General features: G+C 36.1%; 1 protein-coding gene across 1 annotated transcript in view; it reads right to left on the bottom strand.

The window, feature by feature from the left end:
- Positions 1-4,884: 4,884 nt before the first annotated feature.
- LOC149778770 (discoidin domain-containing receptor 2-like) overlaps positions 4,885-21,796 on the bottom strand; it is a 50,650-nt gene continuing 33,738 nt past the window's right edge. Inside the window, exons 3-13 of the mRNA XM_089939522.1 lie at positions 20,891-21,032; positions 18,946-19,035; positions 18,157-18,304; positions 15,858-16,385; positions 12,652-12,780; positions 10,952-11,281; positions 9,986-10,332; positions 9,517-9,644; positions 8,172-8,366; positions 7,117-7,351; positions 4,885-6,361 (exon numbers count right to left, since the gene is read on the bottom strand). Coding sequence (XP_089795648.1) covers positions 6,047-6,361; positions 7,117-7,351; positions 8,172-8,366; positions 9,517-9,644; positions 9,986-10,332; positions 10,952-11,281; positions 12,652-12,780; positions 15,858-16,385; positions 18,157-18,304; positions 18,946-19,035; positions 20,891-21,032 — 2,587 coding nt within the window. The 3' untranslated portion in view covers positions 4,885-6,046. The remainder of the gene's footprint in view (positions 6,362-7,116; positions 7,352-8,171; positions 8,367-9,516; positions 9,645-9,985; positions 10,333-10,951; positions 11,282-12,651; positions 12,781-15,857; positions 16,386-18,156; positions 18,305-18,945; positions 19,036-20,890; positions 21,033-21,796) is intronic.

Here is a 21,796-nt window from a genome sequence, read left to right as displayed (position 1 = left end):
AAGAAGACGACATGAACGATATCGAAAGCATTCTCGATCAAATAACACGAAAAGCTGGCAAACGTCGAATTAAAGAAGTGAGAGTGCGTTGGAACCTAACCGAGTGACAGTTCCGTGGACGTATTCCCAACACAACATTGTATTGTTTCACAGACAAATTATATCAAGCCAAACAAACTAATCACGAATCTCATTATAAAATCGCTTACGTAGAATTCCTTTAGCGCTCTAACATTTCAGCCTAGTGTACCAGACCCTTTTGAACCTAGCTTTGAGCAAAAAAGGTTTCTCGAGATCTTATTTGACACTGTTTTAAGCCACAGGGCAATTAAGTACCAACAGCGTAGGGTGTATTGTACGACTGTTAGGCAGGAAGATATGCTTTGTGGGGATTCTATTTCACACCAGACCAATGTAGGAACGAGGGGCATTTCCGCCCTATAAACATGACGCTTCATATGGAACGTCAGTTTGTAGTAGTTCTGGCAAACAATGAACGTCATCTTGTGAGCAGAATTTGACAATATTCTTGAAATCAGTTGAAAGAAGTGATCACATGCTATTAGAAACAAAGCTGGAAGACGAATAACCTATGATGATAGACGATGCAGATGCTCTTGATAAAGATAAAAAGACAGTTATGCTGTCAAGATAACCAAACGAAGAACAACATTATTCTCCTGGTTTGGTACTGGTTTGGCCAAAAGAATCAACAAATTGACCAGAGAACACTGTTATGGATGTCTAATCGATCATCCGTGTCAGAACCAACAAGAAAAATACTGATGATCAATTCAGAAGAAACGCTGGATGCGTATCTGGAAGAATCATGGACTCTCATTTCGGATGAAAACATTTTCAGAAAGTGGTGACCATTCCTATCTAACTGACTTCTTTAGAGACTAAACGCATCCAAGCTACCTTGCAACATGGTACGGAAACTACCCGTTGCTCATCTACGTACCTGGCATATTTGTTTCAAGGAAAGTCAGGTGATAACTCACGACTTATCATGAACTGTGAAAGGAAACTGAATACCTGGGACACCACATTAAAAAGCAAAAACGAGAAACAAATGGATAACTGGGAACTTCAATACCTTCTGACTCGAGGTTTATTCACAGCGTTTTAGAATCCAGTGGTGTGTTCTAAACATCGAAAACAGTTTGCAAAACAGAAAACAAGTTGTATTGACATACTCTTTTACTCTTTCTATCGATCTTCGTCAATTATCCTTCACTTTCGCATACCGAATCGAATGGATATTTTCCTTTAAGTCCATGCCTTTCCCATAAAGCGTGGCGTTGGAGACAAGCAATGGCAAAAGTAGCGTGGTGGCTTTCGGATTACCAGCTAATGACATTATGCTTATGCATACGACCTCAGCAGGTCCCTGGCTACCAGCTGGAGCCTAAGGACAGGCAGAAAATAGGATTACATTACTGGTATAGGACGACAGAGTAGAAGTCCATGCTGGGATAGATGTCACGGGGATATGGGAGGCGGCTTGGTCGAAGAAAACTAGGTCATGGGCAAAGAGGATGAATTCTCGATCATGAAATGGCGTAAGATTAAATATGTAGCTTAGGACACCTGGCCCGACCCCATCAGACCCAGCCACGTAAGGTGGAGATACCTGGCCCGACCCCATCAGACCCAGCCATGTAAGGTGGAGATAACTGAATATTAACGAAGAGCACTTAGGATAATAATGACCCCAAATAAGTACTACAAGTCGGTCCAAACCCAAGACTACAACTAACTATAGTACCTCTAAATGATAACTGATAGGTTATATAGGACCCCAAATTAAGACTGATGAGGTGGTTAAGCCTAAATCATCAGCCTCACCGACCCACCCCTACAATGCAGACTAAATAGATTAATAACAGCAAGCACTTATACACGACAAAATTGGTGCAAATACAACATAATTTGGTTCCTAACATTATATTATATAAGATGGTTATAAACCCAAATCATCAGACCGGCCACACAATGTAGCTAACTTTGGAACATATTCAATTTAAAAACTAATTTGATACCCAATTAACCGCTCCGGTGGCCTAATGGTTAGAGCGTCCACGTCGGATACGCGGAGGGGGTAGCGTTAGGACTGGTCGGCCCGGTGTCCGGATGATGTGCCTGGGTTGGACATCATATGTCTGCAGCATGATGACCTAGTGCTAGACATCACTATCAACTGTCACACTGCAGACATCGTAGCGATATGGCTGAATTTTTTTAAAAAGCTACGTTAATAATTCAAATCACACACACACACACACACACACATAGCCATGTCAATACTAAAAACTAATAGTTTACCCATTTTCAGATCTATTTTCTGTATCTTACCCTATCAGAATAATGCATATAGAATATTGTTTCCAAATTTCGGCAGGACGATAACATATTGCCTTTTGAAAAGGGGGTTTGAAAATATCCAAGGATAAGATGCTCCTGACGTTGTGCGCTATGATGGATCACCGGCCCAGTTTCTTCCCTTCCTCGGATGGACACGACAACTAATTAGCTAGCGGTGCTCACATTAAAGCGCACGAATTCCCTCCCGTGCAATAAACTAAGGTTTCAGCGGTACCGGATTTAACCCGTCGCACACGTCCGAATGGACTAAACGTAAGTCAATGCAAGTAAGTAAGTAAGCAGACTTGCTACCAATTGTCAGCTCAACAAAACAGGCAAGGCATGAGCTCATGTATGGCTTTAAAACTTAGCCAGACTTTAATACACATGCAATATGATCGTCGCGTCCTTGGCAATTCGGGGAGCTCGATCCAGACAAGAGACTGTTCCCGAGGACCATGATGTATTTGAAATTAACAAATCAACATGCTCTCTCGACGTTTGAGAAAGAGATAATAGGGGAACAAAAGAAGTTAGAGAAAAAGAAACGCATCTTTTATGTGCCATGAAACTTACAGTGAGGACTTCAAAACTATCCCAACAGTGGAGAAGAAGTAGTGTCCCCAGACTATAGACTGGAATGTGGAGAAGCAAGAGCAATAGAGGCGGCTATTCATCGTCCTTAAAACAGAGGTTTGGGAAAGTGATTCAAATCATCTTCCCTCATCTCTGCCTGTCTTCATCAATTCTTGGGGTGGAAACCGATGCCATGGGAGATGTGCTGCCTGCGTAACAAAAGCCGGGAGATGTGGATAACCAAGGAGGAGGAAGAGATGGAAAAGGAGAAACTAACAGGAGTGGGAATTCCATCGCATAATTACAAACCGGATAAAGGTGCAGGAGAAAATACGCTAACAGGGACATAAGACTTGATCCCTGATGAGAAACATGAGGCCAAAGGTCCTATTTGTAAGCTGATGGTCTCCACATAAACATTTAACGCTATGTGCGACCTATGCTACCAGAGATAGATGTAACCACTGCTGAGGTAGAGGTGTGGCGGCAGAAATCAAACGGCCCTTTGTAGGGCCACTTAAATCTCTAGAAAAGAGATCTTAATCATAATGTGTATACACACTTTCTGCCATTATGTGCTTTAGTATGTTTTTGTGTATATCAACATAGTGCATGTGTACAAACACTCCTGTCTTTTTCGTCTGAGAATAGGGTGTGTTTGGATTGAAGATAAAACAAATCAACATGCCAGTCTGAGACCAGAAAATCATTTAAGGTCATTAAGTATTCGACTCATAGGTTACCACTGAGAAGCACTGCGGCCTCAAACCTATCACCCAATGTTGATTTACCATATGAGGCTTTTAACGTTCGACCATCTGAAGCTATAAACCTTTATCCCTTTGAAGTCATACACTTTAAAGTTTTAATACCATTCCCATGTTAAACCAGTTGATACTTTTAACATCGGATTTCTCGTTAGAGGCCACAGTGTGTCTTAATGGTCACCTACGGACTAATGTTAATTTCTTTTTTGAGGCCCAAGTGTCCCATACAGCTAGAGTTTTTGCTTCACTGGGTATCTTTTTTCATATTGCATTACTTGTCTTGTGATTTTACATGTAATCAACAGTGGCAATGTTTGAGAACACACAAGCCGTACTTGAAACAAGCATAAGCCGGAAAATACAAGATAACTGCTTCAAAACAGAAATCCCTAATACGTCTTTAAAGTTTTATTTAATCAACAATTTCAACTACAATAGTTGACACGAACAAAAAATATATCCATGTGACCTTAATATGTATTTTAAACGTATCATGTATTCGCAGTATTTGGATGGTGGCCAGTATGTGTAATAATATATATTCGGATTATGAAAATATATGCGTGGAATATAAATCGGCAATATTCAACCATCTTTGCAGACAAAGATATCTCTGAGATACCCTTGTTTATCCGAGTTCAATGGTCACTTCTTCATGTTGTTTGTCCGAGTTCAATGGTCACTTCTTCATGTTGTTTGTCCGAGTTCAATGGTCACTTCTTCATGTTGTTTGTACGAGTTCAATGTTCACTTCTTCTCTCCTTGTCATTTGGAGAGGTAGACAAATCGCAACCTTCTCTGAAGCCTGTCGAACAAAATATAACGTTCGACAAAATGGCTTTGAAATGTATGCTTACACTGAATGTACATTACATAATGATGGTAACATTTTTATCAAAGAGAAAGACGTCTGGGGGCAAAAGTGTATGCGACACAACTATCGAAAAAATGGTTTGACAAGTATATGTTTGGATGCAACATAGTCAGTAATGTGAAGTTTTTTAACCAATAATATAGTCTGTCAAACAAAACAAGAGAGCGACAATTCGCATACTCTGTATACGTATTACAACTTCCTTGCTATATGTGGCATATTTAGAATAATATAAACAGAATATAAACTATTAGAATAAAATTATCAGAATTCAGTATCTATGAGACACAAATATGAATGTCATAAACTCTGCATTTCATTTACCGATCTTCAACTAGGATTCTTTTTGTATATGCCTAATTGAAGAAAATGAGGTACCATGTTAATTTTTAATTTCTTCTTTCAAAAACATACTCAGACAGGATATGGCAATCATAAGGAATGTTGGAAGCATTTAGAAGAAACAAATATACATAATAATATGAATTCACGCTATCTCGTTATTAAGACAGCCACTATACTGCTCTAAAATGTACACATAAAAGACGATTTAAAAATGAGGGAATAACCGGCATACGAGACGCATAGGGATTAAATTCCTGAAGATTTCAGCTCTTTGAATTCTGACAAAACTTTGTCAGAAAGTGACGGTCGACGAATTATACTGCTTGAATATCAGAACAAATAGTTGTTAAGAGAAGATAAATCTGAAAATAGAGATAGAAAACATAAAACAATACTTGACATTAGTACACCAATAGCGACAGAAAACGTGCCTCGATTTTATGCGTCTAAAGTTTGTTCATTTGAATTATATTAACCTGCTTTGGATTACTTCAAAATTCTTTAAGAAACAAAATCAGCCTACGAAAACAATACGCAGGTACAACGAAACAACGGACGCATGAATGGAGCCACAACGCACATACAGCACATACATGACTTTAAAATACAAAACAAAAAACATTATACTCCGACAGATATATTCGTTGCTTTGGAATATCAAGACAATAATGAAGCACCTGGATTGAGGTATGATATGTCTAAAAAAACGTTTCCAAGTCAAAGCATTCACACGACTGCATAGCGTCATAGAAACTGGAGGTAATGCTAATACATTATTTGTATAGTTAAGAATAACCACTTGCAAACTCCGAAGGTTAATGACTAACAAGTATTAACTGTATAATCCTAACTTGCGTTATACTCCCGTTCAAGTCCACTAATAAGTTCCTAGCTTAAAGGCAACTGGTTGGCACTTCAAGCTAATATCATCTGAACTAGGCATTTTACGTTTCGATAATGAGAGATGGCAAAAGACAATCACGTCTTTGGTCTTTCCGCATATGGTTTACAAACGTGTATTCTTTCGCAATATCCTCTAATAAATCACATACTCCTACAAGTCCAGATCATACTGTATAGTGTCTATTCACAAGACTTTTATGTTGTGTTATTTATCTCATTCATGAAAAGTGTCGTTCTTTGAATCGTATCCTATATTCTTCCTCTGAAGAAACATATGGATATCTCGGAACGAAGGCCGCTCAGACTCGTGTCTATTCCAGCATTCTAGCATGAGATCGTATATTTCCTTTGGGCATATAAATGGCTGTGGCAAGTATAACTGCTGATTGTCATTTCTATTATGATGTCCAGCGTTCTCAATCACTTGTTCATCAGATAGTCCTTCATAAGGATGGTCTCTAGCAAAGGTCAGAATTTCCCATAACGTCACAGCAAAAGACCAGACGTCGCTTTTTGTAGTGAATTTTCCCTGAGAATACAGAGCGTAAATATTTTAAACGTCTGAAGCTGATTAAAATTTATTTCATTTGTTGAGTTTAAAATTGCAAACATAACATGTTCAAGTCATCAAGCATGACTTGATCAAGTCAGCAAGCATGTCTTGATCAAGTCAGCAAGCATGTCTTGATATACTTTATTACTTGGAATACATTTTCATTTTCTTAATAAAAAATAAATATCAATGATTGAAATTTTCAATAAAAGATTTCTGAGGAAAAAATCTATACTTCATTGTTATGGTAAATAATTCCTTCTTCTATTCATATTAAAAGGCTTTATTAACAATATGCTCAAAGTATGTCGCAAAGGAAAACCCCAATACTTTTCCAAATTAAAGAAATGCAGAAAAGAATTGATGTAAAGATGATATGCCTGTTCAGTCTTACTAAAGACGAAAAGTTATGAGTATGAAATAGCAACACTGCATGTATCTAGTATAGGCAATCCGTTGTAAAATCATGCATAAAATTATGTTTTGGTTTACAGACTGCTGATAAAAATGCATAAAGTGACATTAATTACTTTAATGATTTTGCCAATAATTTTAGGATATGCTGCATAACCAATTTGCCTGTTATGTTTCAGGATATGCATGATTCTGCAGTAACCAAATCTGAAAAATCATAAAGACAACTCAATAAATAAGTTACTTTATTTTGCTAACTATAACGAACCGTTATATTTCCTTTCAAGAGAATCTAGTCTTTTCAAACATCAACTCACCAACAAAATGCTCTCCCACGCCATCCATCGAACTGGGAGTATAACTCTGCCCTGAATCCTGTAGTAATCTGCACTGTACAAACTTCGACTCATGCCGAAATCTGAGATCTTGATGGTGAAATTTGTGCCAACAAGACAGTTTCTAGTGGCTAGATCTCTATGGACCATGTTCAGAGATTCAAGATATTTCATTCCAGATGCAATTTGAGAACCCATATGTATTTGGCAACCATAGCTGAAATCACAATAATATATAGTAAAGATCCAAACAATAAAGCATAAGAGGTTTCTTTCAGAACGAGAAAAGAAAAACTCAAATGGAGAAACCAAGACGCTCAGTAGTGATGAAAGATCGTTACATTTAAGGTATTTATGTTTTCACATCTTTATAATGTCATGAACTGGTACCCTGGCTCCAAAGTTGTAGGCTACAACCATTCTCATGTTAAAACTGGTTAAGTTCAAACTTCGGCCATCTTATTGGTCTGTGCTAAGACCAGAGAACAACAAACGTCAGAAATGTTGGTTGACTCTGAATTTAGTCACGAGAATCGCACGTAACTTCCTGGCCTGGTCGTGTTAAAGCTAAATGATTCCTTGTGCAGCTTTCTTGCCAAACTCTATCTCTGAATGCATCGTCACAATCTATTTAAAATGTCTTTACAGATCGTTAATTTAATTAGGTTACCAAAGGCTACAATCTATAATCGCCATCAATGTTGACCTCAAAAGTGATAACATATTGGAATTTTCTCGCCTTTACTCGACAACACGGTTCCCTCGTTAAACGAATTTCTAAAAGATTTTCCACTGTAGTCTCAACGCTATTCTCAGGGTAAACATATGAAGAAAACAATTATGTAGAGTGATCATTATAAAAATAAAAATGTATATTGTGTTTTCGATGTCAAATTTAATAAAGATGAAGAAGTTTTTTTTAAATATCCTAAATAAATGAGGTTCAATAATAAACATTACACACAAAATAACATAAAAACGATATGTTAATCTGGAATTCGACAGGCCTGTACAAAGCATTATCTAAAGCTACTGACCTCAACCTTTTGGCTTTGGGAACAGACATATTTGTCTCGGGAACGTGATCAAGGAGAAATTGATTCAGGTCTCCATACAGCATGTACTCTACAATCATACAGATTGGTTCACCCCGTGTACATACTCCAAGGACTCGAACTATGTTTGGGTCCGTTAGCGCCGACATAACCTTAATTTCCCGTTGAAAGTCAGCTCTGTCAAAAAATACGCCAAGTTAGAGTGCATTATACGTAATTCGTCTCCAGTACTATGAGAAAATTAATCACTCTCGTTCTCTGTTGATTGACACACAGGTAAAAGTTCCTTAATATTTGTTGTCATTGCCTTTCTTATTTTGGTGGGCGCAATGGTAATTGTATCATTTCTCAAGTCAAATGTTCCGAAACTAATGCATGCAAAGTCAGGAAACAAACTGTATGCGTTCATCTGGAGGTCTTTAATTTCGCTACTACGTTGTCACAGTAATTTCATAGCATACTCAAATGATTTTATGTTCAAGGTAATATCTATGAAATTGCTACTCGTACAGGAAGGAACCGGGCTTTATAAGTGACCTCGTTTTAAAAACTTTTTATGCTCACACAATTAAAAGGGTTGTAACAGATGTTTACGTTTTGGGATCTATTACTTTAAAATTCTGTTTTGCAACACACATCAGCGAAGCAGTCAAGACTTATGTTTCCTCGGCTTTCTTTTTATGCATAATATAAATATTATAAATAACTGAACAGGTCAATCAAGTTATGCATTAATGTAGCAAAAGAATGTTTGTGCTGATTTCATCCAGTTACGTTTACTTCATACGGGTACATTTAAAAATCGTTATCCGGAAGTTGCAGATGCCTTATTCAGGTGACCTACATGAAATCGCTAGTTAATAATGGGGTCTATCTAGGTCATGGTATAGGCGTGCTCAGAAATGATAGTGTTTCATTAAAACATGTCACTTTGATTAATATATTTTCACAACTATTTCTTACTCAGGAAGAACCTCTACTGAATTATCCCAGTAGTAATTGTTTACTATATGGAATATACCCAGATATCCCCAGCCAATTTTGTAACTTGGTATTTGCCATTTTACGAATACATTTAGACACCAAATCATGCAGTCGTTCAGATTACATTACACAATAAGCTTACAGAATAATATATAATAACTTCTAAGGGAATATGCAATCAACTTAGTATTTCCCACCCATTTGCTTGTTAGAATGAACAAAAACATTGAATATATATATATATATATATATATATATATATATATATATATATATATATATATATATATATATATATATATATATATATATATATATATATATATATATATATATATTATACCTTGCTTTGTCATCCGAATCCGTTTGAAGGATTTTAACAGCAACTAAGGTTCGTGATGATATCCGTTTCTTAGCGATGTTCCCATCCAGAATATACTCAGAGATATCTAAAGCCTCGCACAAATGTACCTTAATGGAAATGAAAGCCACACGTTTATTGAAATATGTTAAAATCGTCCTGTTTACATTTCTGAGCTTATTTTTATGATTGTATAATATTAAAATAAAATTCAACTATTTTTTTAAAATCATTTTGTTTTCTTCTCAGGCTGGAGGACTGATAAAATGACATGATTAAACTATATATATATATATATATATATATATATATATATATATATATATATATATATATATATATATATATATATATATATATATATATATATATAGTTATGTGTGTGTGTGAGAGAGAGAGAGGGTGAGATTCAGTACTTTCAAAGTCTCGATGTATCTGAGACCGAATTTACCTCCCCAAACTGTCCTTTTCCAAGAACTTCAACAAAGCGAAGGTTCTCTCTCGGAAATTCAATCACAGAATGATCAATGCCAAGCCACAGACCAACGCTAGGAACAGCGTATATGCTGTTTCCGCTTACGCCTTGGAGACTGAGAAAGTCGGGATTCTGAGAGCTGATGACGTCAGCAGCAGCATAAAAGGCTTCATAATTTGGAGGCTTGTCCATCGGATTCACTAATGAGGAATGAGTGATCGTAAAAGATTTCTGTCCAAAGTCCTTATCAAGAGGCAAAGCGACTACAAGACGTCCCTCTTTTTCTTTATTCGGCTCAATGACATTTAAATGTGCCCCTGCAACTGTAATGAAACAAAGACAACTGCACTAAAAATAACAAACTAACGTTATACACATAGTCCATATACCATATTGGCTTGTATGTCTATGCTCACAAGTGCGTGCGTGCGTGCGTGCGTGCGTGTGTCTGCATGCATGTGACTGTCTCTTCTTACATTCATGGACGAATGGAGCGAGTGATGGATGCATGTAAGTTCACTGAGATGAAGAGTTTTCGGTCAATTTTGGCAAAGAAATTAATCCAATATTTCTTTAGACTGAAAGCTAACAGATATATCGCCACGTTGCCATTACTTCTAATTTTTAAGTTGTTTTTTTTTTTTGTATTGCTACTTGACAAAAGGTACCGATGCAAAGGCTAACACTTGAAACTTATTTGTATTTTATCACAGTAAGTTCATACCATACTTTAATGATTTTTTTTTAAAATTCTGGTTAGTATCAATGAAATTGTTATTTGTACAGGAAGGCACCATGCCTTGTAGGTGCCTTCATTTCAAAAATATATAGTCATACAATTAATAATTTTGGCAAAAGTTCTCTCCCATTTGGAGGCTATTGAGAATAAACAGAAAGCAGTTAGACTAATATTACTTGTATGTATCTTATCTGATTGCATACCGTTTCCATTTAAGTGGGCCTTATTGGTTTCTGTATCTTCAACCGCAATACCTTTGTATATTTTCCCATTAGAAACCTTTTCATTCCCACTCCCACGAACATTGTTGAGCTTAAGAGCTAAATTCGTTTCTGTAGCAGACATTAATGCCTGTCTGCGGCTGTTTCGTCGCCTCTTTAGTCTGACTATCACAACGACGACTATGATGACGAGAACGACGATGATGGCCGAGAGGGTTCCAATAATGATGCTGATATAGTCCTCATTTATGGACTTTATTGAAGATCTTGTACTTTGTCCATTAATGCCTTCCGTTGAAACAAAGTCCGTTCCTAAAAGATAAACGAAGTGAAGAAAGGTCTGACAAGCTGAAAATGTTGTTGAAGATTAGTTTAATGTGCATTGTCCATTTTCCATTTAGACCTTGAAAACAGAAATATTTCTGTGGCACAAGACACGCATTCTAATGAGTATACGAAGTTTCTTCCATTATTTTCAAACGGTATAAAGTTAAAGAGCGAAACGGACGTTGAGCTGTGGTCTTGAACTTAAATAAAGGACCCCACCTCACCCCAAACATCTCCTCCAATATGGTACGCAACATATTTTCTAGTAATGTACAATTATATATTTTTTTTATATTTATATATTATATATTATATTCCTTAATCGAGAACGATCTTAATGTTATAGTGCGGAACAAAGCTCGCAAGGAATATGCAAATGAATTCTGAGCTGATATGAGCCGTTACAGTGACCTTTATGAAGACACCTTCTAGTGATGATGAATAGGTATGTCAAGTTTTATCTACAAGTGCTCAAACGACTTTAAATTTATGGAGTAGACGCAAGAGTGTGATGAATACGTAAAATATCGGCCGATGAAACTGACCCCGAAGATAGAACCACCTAGCTGTTATGCGACACGCCTCTGAGTGATGATGTATAATTATCCCAGTTTTCATCCCTTATTATCAAATGACTTGAAAGTCAAAGAACAAAAGAGAAATTGTGGTGGAAAAATTAAAATCATGAGTCACGATAAGTCGTGACCTTCATCTTGAGGATCGCATGCTGATTGTGGTATGCGACGGACTATCTACTGCTGACGCATGCGTATACCAAGATTCATCCCTTAATTTCAGACGATTGCATTGGCCGACAAGAGAAGGGGGCAACTGGGGGGTGTATCCCCGGGGCCAGAACCCGTAATAAGGCCCGGGCCGAACAACACTTGTTAATTTTATAAAAGAAACATTTTGTTTGAACAAGAACTGGGAGAGGCCCGGGTGTTTCTTACCCCACGGCCTGTGATCGCTCTATATGAGCTGACGACTGGACAATTATGGAGTGGAAGAGAAAGTGTGATAAATAAGTAAATTTTCAAACTTGATTTAAAGTAAAAATTACAAGACCATACGATGTGCACGAGAATAATCAATCAGTCTTTGCATGTGATATTAGTATAAGCTGAGTCAACGATAAACTGAGAATAATCGATAAATCGTTGAATACGGTATTATTATAAACTGAGTCAGCAATAAACGGAGCAATCAAATTAAATATATGACATGTTTATAGCTAAATTTGTGAAATCAACTGAAAAGTATATTACAATGTATATATGACCCAAAGAAATCAACTTAATCTCGTTGTGGCAACGTGCAACCAACATCTAAGTAATCCAACATCGTGTACATACCAAAGGGTTTGAGAACGTCAATTTCCTCAATTTTTGGTGATTTATTTTTCATAAAATATCCTGATGTCGAAATTGGGGGTTGCTCAGTTGCAGGCGCCTCCTCTGGATAGAATGTACCGTTTGTCATAACTGAAAATAATAAGGTATATACCATTCTTAATGAGATCCTCATGAATATTAATGTATCGCGAAAACGAGGCTAAGCTAGGCAGATCAAGAACAAATATGGCGTCCTACTGTACATCGAGTAACGTTTGCCAGATATTTCCTTTGCATTCGTTGATAATTTCATCATGGGTGTCTCCAGCAGTTCAGGGAATGAACAGATGATGGTTCAAGTATTACAGTGAGTGATATGTCCATTCTCTACAACGTAAGTTGACTTAACGTTCTATCTTGAGTGTCCTTTTTCTCTACAGCACACAAAATACAAGTTAACGATAGATAAAAGAAACTATTTAAAGCATAATTTTTGTTTCTAATTAGGTATGGTTTAAATGTACAGCTATGATCACTCAATACTGTGGTCAAAACAGGCGGTCAGAATAAAACATTTACAAACTGTGCATAGTCACACAAACTGCCATTTTAACCAATCACGTCCCAAAAATGTGAATCATACAACAATAAAATCAAAAACTCAAACACGATTGTCGTTTGATATTAAGTTTCCTAAAAATATGCTTTACACGCGGTTTGTTGATATACAAACATATTATACAAAACGTGTTGCAGGCAGAGTTTGGAACCTGAACGCTGTACAAGACACGAACATATGTAATTCTTGTCCTCGTGTCATACGAATAAAAATCATGCCGAATATGGCTTTGTTAGCATACCAAGAGATAGTGTACCATATGGTCGATAAACGAGCGACTCAAGTAAACCTGAGATCATTCTCCTTCCTGACAATTACCTTAACACCATTCAAAGGCTGAAGTGGTAAAAACGGTTTCTAAGATTTAAAGTTTTAATCAATTCTTGGGTAATGGCAACCATCTTGATTAGCGAACTTGTGCAATTCTGAAAACCCTTTGAGCCAGGATGCTTTATCCTATTTTATCTTGTGTATTTTTGAAACCAGTTCGTTTAAAGATTCTTATATTTTTAATTACAGGGTGAGTATTTAATGACGGATCGGTACCAAGTGTAAAACTGAAAAGACTGCTCTTTGTCAAATTTGGTTGAGTGGTTTCCAAAGGAAGTCGCTTAATTTGTATATATTGCTAGTAACGGCAGCCATGTTTGATGGTTTGCTGGCATAAAACTATAAAATTATTATGGCCTCTATTCGAAAATGGTGTATGTTAATATTCTGTTTAAAGTTTGTTTTCCAACCTTTTCAGAAGAATTCGTCTAAGCACATTTTTAAGCGACTAATTTTGATGACAAATCGGCAAAATGTTTACACATTTACAAGGACTCACTGTGAAAATAATTTCTATTAAATTTGATCGAATTCTGTTTAGGTGGCGCTCTACAGTTTCGTATTTTGCGTAGGGTTAGAATTTTAAAGAAAAAGAATTTCCCCGGCTTTCCTCACTGGTTATCCTGGCTATTTAAAACAAGACCTTAAATATCTTAGATATAGTTTGAAGAACCTTTAATTCCCTTTATTTTGATGTATGATTGATGGGTGTAATATGGGCTATAGAGTATAAGCTTGGCCTTACTGAAGATGTGCACCTTTCAAAAAAGTGCTAGCTCCACTTGGTCATTTTCACTTCCTGAACTTCAGAGGTAAATTGTATAAAAAAAGAGCCGATAACTTTTTCTGCATTTTATATATTTGGTAATTCATTCATTGCACTTTCAGAAACTGTATTGTCTAGTCTGGCAAAATTCATTTTCCTTATTTTAATAGCTGCTATGGATAGTGTACTTTAGACTAATTCAGGCTGATGTTTTAGCACAAGGGAGCAGTCATTTTAGTTAGCAGTGTGCTTAGATCATGTACAATTTCCAAAAGTACAATATCCAAAGAAATATCATCCACATTGCATTAATGTAGCATACATGTATGCCAACATTCTCTGCACTGTGCATGTTTTAAATCCAAACAACTTCAGCTTACATACGTCACTTTCTCAAAAGTACATAATAACTGGTGAGCACCCCCTTAGCGTTTGCTTCAGAAAAGTTGCATGAATGGGTGGTGTACCATCTTAGTAACGGCTGTCATACTTACTGACGAACAGGTATCATTCGTAGAAATTTAAATGACTTTATATTTGAATGGATTCCGTTAATTTTAGCCACTTTCTTAGCAGCTTTAAGAAGAAGTAATTTGAAGGTTTCGGATTTAGTAACGACTTTCATACTTAATAACGGACCATCTTTGCATAAATTAGAAAGGCCTTAATCCCATAATGTTTGTCAAACATTGTCAAACTCTGTTAAGCGGTTTTTGATAAGATATCATTTCAAGATTGTCTATTTTCAGTAACAGAGCCGTATTTGATGACCAATCGGCGTCATTTGTACATCTGAAAGGTTTCTAACCCCCAGATACTTTCTGTCAAAATTGGCTGAAATTGGTCCAATCGTTTTTCTTTAGAAGAATTTGAAAGTAGCAATTGTCAACGGATAGAGCTCGACGCACGAAGTACGACAAACATCGCAAGTGGGACAATAAAAAAAAATCCTTCTTGGTGTCAAAACCAGGTGAGTTAAAACTTGAATAAGGACGAGGTAACAGTTGGACCCATTTTACTGATTTTCCGAGAGCTCTTTCGTGTGCGTGTTCAGTTGGGTCAGCTGACATAAGCCTGTCACGTGTCTTAAGATTATTATTGACACACACTTCGAATTAAGTTTATAGCATGTAGATTTTAAGGACAAGTTCATACTGACATTACCATTATATTAAAATATTAAGCATTAAAGAAATTTGAATCTTTTTTTACAAATCAGACTAATTTGTCTCGGCTAAAATGTAAATTAGATTTGAAAATCAAAATCTACAATATATTCCTTACGATTTTTGTCCTATTTTAGCCATAAACTTCCCTTTATGTTAAAGTGTTTTCTCTCAATTTTTGTGCGGTTTTTATCAGGCATGTCTCAAGTTTAGTCCGGAAGAGGGGCTATCATTCGAGGCAATCCTGGTAGGGTTGATGTTTATTGAATTACAGTAGTATTCCATACAAATAATGGGACAATCATACACACGCACGGGAAAGAAAGTGATTAAGAAATATGCTTACCCGACTGGAATAGGACCTCGCTTATCAATATCCATTTGGCGTCAAAAAAAAGCTTGAGTTTCACGTATTGTCCTATGCCGTTTTGTAATGGTATTGTAATATTACGGGCGTATTCCAAAGCACTATCCGGTATATTTTCGTACTGAATCGGATCTTTAAGAAAATATTTCCCGCCAATACTGAAATAGACTATAGCTCTCTGAAACAACTTGATGTCCTTTGAAAAATAATTACTGCTATGAATTGTCACAGAGCTAAAACGCCTCACAGTGTTAAATTTGAATTTTATCTCCACAGGACCGCCGGATTCTATTGAATCGTTTTTCCAGCCAACCCATTCGTATCCTTTTACTCCAAATCCGGGCTTATCCAGGCGGAAGTTGGTGTCCCCGTATTCCCCGTCCGTCAGTTGACCCAGTCCCTGTGTAAGGTAATTCTCCATTATCATCCCGTCGTAAGAGAAGTCAAACAAGTCTACTTCAGAGCCTCTCTTGTCTCCCTGGCGAACATCATATGACACAACACCATCTGTATGTTTAGAAACAAGATGATATATGCGAACATTAAATATCAGAAGCAGAACTTGCACGTTTGAACGATTGTCTTTATCGTTGAACAAATAAATATTTGCAGGTTTGTTTAATTAATCCAATATCAATCCAAAATTAATCGCATTACAGCAGGACTTCAATCGTAAGATCGTCGGCTGATGGCGAAGTGAAACAATTGAACTGTCTTACCGAGCAAAAATATTTGGTGTAGGATGAAAAACAAACAAATCAACAGAAGATTAATCACAATAGCTTTTTCTCCTTCAAAGAATGACAACAACGGGCATGAGATTGAAATTTTAAAGTATATGGCCCAAAGAAACCGCCGTACCTGAGGTTTGACATGTATTGTTTTTTGTAATTACAATATGATGGGACCTTTGTCGAACAACCTACAAACACCTCTTCTATTTTGCAAGCTAGGTGAATATCAAATAGTGTCTACATCCTTTTCTAAGTCGCACAAAGTTGGTTCGCTATAAGGGTACGCATTAATAAGGGTACCGCTAACAAAAACAACAACATATCATAGGTACATTATTGTATTTCTTTATTCTGAGACTATCAGATAATATCGCTTTTATTTCTTGAATCATTTTCACGAACGTGTTGTTTTGAAGATAATGATTCATTTACGATGCTGTTATTTATTCACTTGTTGTCCCAAATCAACCATAAAACAATAGAGTAATTTTAAAGGCATAGCCTATTCTGCGATAACCTAACAGAAATGATAGAGAACAGCCGAAGAAACATAAATTAAGGAAACTATCTGAGTCTCCCGCAGTCTGACAGCCCGTTTATTAGGCTTAACAACTAGAGGATTGTATATCGTTCCCTGCATCATCTTGGTATTTGCAATAAAAAAACAATATCTAAGCAGCTCGCTCTAAAGCAAAGACCATCTCACGCAGAGAATAATTCTGCGTTATTTGTTCGCACCCTCCTTACCTTGTGATTTATTGAAAGGGCTAGACGCAAACCCTACATAATTTTATCAAGCAATTTGCCGTATGAACAAAATGCAACTCATTACATTCATGACATAGGCTCCTAAAGGACAGCAGATAAACGGAATGATGGACTTGAATGCAACGCGCATAATTCATAAAGGAGGCTCCTTGGGGATAGCAGATACTCGGTGTGATGCACTTGAAGCACGTAATTCATAAAGGAGGCTCCTTAGGGATAGCAGATACTCGGTGTGATGCATTTTTTTGGAACAAAAATATCATTCTTATTTATATCGTCGCCTGAAAACTGCGTCGAATGCTACTTTTCATTGTCTTAGTTATCCATAAAACAAAGAGCACAATTCGGATTTTAATATGAAATGTAGCATTGTACTAGATAACATTGAAAAGGTGGTGAGTTTTGCATGATGTATCAGTTTGTATTAAGCTGTTATAATATGAATTTTCTTTATGAAAAATCAATACTTATCAATGACATGTTAATATCAGTCGTCTGGGTGTCAGTTTTATTGTCATCGACATAAGATTTTCTTCAAGGAAATAAATACTTTTTGTAGACACAAGACGGAAACAGTTATTTCACATAAGCTTATGCCGAAATCATTTATTTGAAATTTTATTGGGTTACACTGTACATCCTAGCGAGGGGATTCGAGCAGAAAGATGCCACCTGCATGCTTATAATATTAATAAATATATACAGAGACATATTTGTATAAATACTCTGATTTATACAGACATTCAGGTTCAAGTTTTATATTTAATATCTCTTACCCTGCCATGGACAGCCGTAAACCTCCACCCTCATGCAAATTGTCCTAGGATATCTGCTGTATGGAATGAGCCGGATGCGTCTGCCAATAATAGGCGGGGACACTTTTCGCACTTCCGTAATGTATGTATTAGAGTTGCCATCAAAAACCTGAAAGTGAACCCGCCTACATTAAACAGTCATCCCATGTTTGTATTATTACAGCTTTTATTTAACTTGGATTAAGTGTAAGCACCTACCAGTCATGTATCTAATTTTAATCTAATGTTTCACTTTGATCTAGAACGTTGTAATTGAACTTTTCTTCCAATATAACGAACCACGTGCCTCTATAGAATTTACCTGATGTACAATGTGGCATCCTGTTTCATACGGTATCCAAGTAAGTCACGAAATATTCGAAGTTGATATAAATGATTTGCATGGTGAACATACAAATGTAATGCAAGTGAGGTCCGTACTGAAATCTCCCTTCAATCTTATTTTCAAGGGTTTTGTAGCCTTGATGTGCATTATTATGATTTAAAGCGCAATAAGATAATTCCTCGCTTTGTTGAAAGAAAATAATACAAGAGTCCAAAATACCGTACCGTACTTATATATACTATACAAATAAAACAATGTAAAGAAAAATGTACAAACTTCGTAAATTACAACAAATACATATAAAACGGTAAACAGAGAAACTGTTTATGTTATATTAAAAAGATGAACGTTTTAAAAAGAAATAAAATCGTGAAGAACACATTTTAACTGAAATGTAATATTAGTGCAGGAATAACTCGACTTACCTCACTTCCTGTCTTGTTTCGGAATCGAGTCCATTCACCCCCATCTTCCCTCTGATATTCCAACAGAAAATGTGTGGCATATTCTTTACCCTGAAGAACACGTGGCAAGGAAACGATGACTTCAGCTAAGGTATATATTTAAATGGATAAGTATCTTTTTCAGTGTTGAAAGTTTATATAATCTATGGGCTCTCCATTACTAGGGTGATTTATAAAACAGTCAATATTGAAAACATGTATATAGCTATTGAAAAGCTAAATGCAAACAAATTGAAAGAATCCTTCAAAAAGAACACGCTAAAAGCCTATTTTATTCCCGTAATTACACTTTCTTAATGAGACCCGTCTCCAAACTGATACCCTCTTTGTCTATGTCACATATTTTGGTCCCAAATGAGCTATCTAAATTTTAATCAAACCTGTCTAAACTGGCGAACTCTTTAAAACAGACACAACCTTTGTTGTCGGGCTTGGATACTTTAACTCACCTGTGCAAGTCAATATCTCGTGCTGTACATATTACAAGTGTCGGCTACTGGCCAGTTAGACTTTTCTCTTGCACTTTTGATGTCATTTAAAGCAGAGAATTCCTACGTTTGGAAATCTTCAAATACAATAGACGGTTTGACTGCACATAGAAAAGACTAGATGTGTCTATGATTTCGCCCATATTTTGACTGCTGTGTTTGTATATCAGGTATTCGTTTTAAACTCTACATTAAAACGAATTCTGCTATTTGATCATTCAGCATGATAGATTTTGTGAATGCTATTTCGATTCAATACAAATGTATAAATTTACCTTTCAGTCATCCGGTGTTAGCTTATGATTTCCTTTTATTTCAAAGTATATATATAAATATCAAGTGTGTGTGTGTGTGTGTGTGTGTGTGTGTGTGTGTGTGTGTGTGTGTGTAACTTGGGCTAACTTTTCTCACATTTTATCTATATAATGGGGAGACGCTCACATATTCAGTTACGATATGCATGTCCTCCCTGTATCATATATATATATATATATATATATATATATATATATATATATATATATATATATATATATATATATATATATATATATATATATATATATATATATATATATGATATCATGTGGCTTTTCAAGGCAGAAATATCGTACACAGAGTGATTTACATACTAACACTAGTCTTATCTACTTAGTATTGAAAATGTTGCAACACATAAGGGTGTTACTGCCTCACAATGGGCGCTTTCTGTCTTAGATATAATCTTTACAAGTACAGTTGTGGAAGAATGAGCGCGATCATAGATTTGGGGTCTGAAATCTAACAGCAAAAGCATTAAGAAGAATTAATTTATTATTTAATACAGCTGGCCCGCTTACTAAAGGCGGAAAATTAAATTTAACCTAATTTCTTCGTTAGTAAATTTGGGATACTAAAAGCCTGAAGGCTTAAACATGTTGCTGTATTTGCAACTATGTATAGCTACAAAATCCCTCGGGCCATACGTAGGATTATTATTATTATTATTATTATTACCATACCTAAGATTATAATTTGCAAGGTCAGAGATTTCTTTGTTATCAGTTTCGATAAAAATGATCAGGGAGTGGCATAAAAAAGGAAAACATAATAATTATGTTAATTACATAGAACCTACGGAACAATTTAACTACGAAATTCATCTTTTAAAACGGACTCTTCCTTTGCTACTTCTTCGTCTTCTTCTTTTTTCGTCCTTTACTTCATGTTCTCCTTCTTCTTCATCGTCATCATCATCATCTTCTTCTTCTTTCAATGATGATATAGCTTTGTTTGCTAAATTTAAATACAAAATCATCACTCCATAACGAATACAACGGCATATTTAAATAAAGAACAATTAGAATTATAGCTAACTAGTCAATGTTACTACCACCACAACTCTCTCATTACTACAGCTAAATACAAATACTGCTGACCTTGCCGTTCCCGAATCTCCCCTGGACTTCCACCTGTGTGATGACCGTCAACTTCTCCAAGTCAATTTGAAGATATTCGTAAGAGTCCTTGTTTATCATGGACTTCGGACACCACGCTCCACCATACAGCTCCGTTCTGATTCTGTTAGTTATAATAATAATAATAATAATAATAATAATAATAATAATAATAATAATAGGTTAGGATAAAGAACAAGAAGGTGGAGAGAGCACATAGACATGACACAGACAGGAAAAGCCTGAAAAGGAAACGAAAACGTGTGTCATTTCAATGCACGATTGGGCACTCGTACAAATAGGTGGAAACCACTTACGCACATCAAGACGTTTTATCGTTGTGCAGGTTGTATAACAGTATGGATGAGGTAATCAGTCAATGTGCTGGTGGGAACTGCAGGATTAGCGGTAATAATGGTATGGAAAAATGGGAACCAGTCTGGAAATGAGTGAAAATAAAATAAAACTTAAACGGGTTTGGATGACCAGAATTGGTTGATAATGAAAGTTAGATTTTAGTATTTTAAAAAATCTTTCGAAAGTTTCTCATAGGTGTAACGGGGAAAAATAGAGATACCGTATTATTGATGGAATTTAAGTCCAACAGTATTGAGTTTTGAAACACTCATTACAAAACTGAGCACCTGACTGTTTGCTGTGGAATTGAAAGCACATGTTTCAAACACATGTAAAGGTCCCACTGGATAGTTTCGTATTTTGACCTACCACCCCACCACCCCCATTTTTTAAGGTAGAAGGCATGAACCTAATTATCACAAGCCTAGCATTTATAAATTCACACATAAGCTAAATCTGTAATGTGGTTTAGATTTACTTTGACTTAAGCTTGGAAATGGGTTGGCTTGTTGGTGACTGCCTGTCACGGTT

This window comes from Sinohyriopsis cumingii, chromosome 17 (genome assembly GCF_028554795.1).
Source record: "Sinohyriopsis cumingii isolate HCF-2022 chromosome 17, ASM2855479v2, whole genome shotgun sequence".
In the NCBI taxonomy this organism is placed as follows: domain Eukaryota; kingdom Metazoa; phylum Mollusca; class Bivalvia; order Unionida; family Unionidae; genus Sinohyriopsis; species Sinohyriopsis cumingii.
The sequence above is the reverse complement of the archived record's forward strand: the minus strand, read 5'-3'. Positions and strand labels throughout refer to the sequence as shown.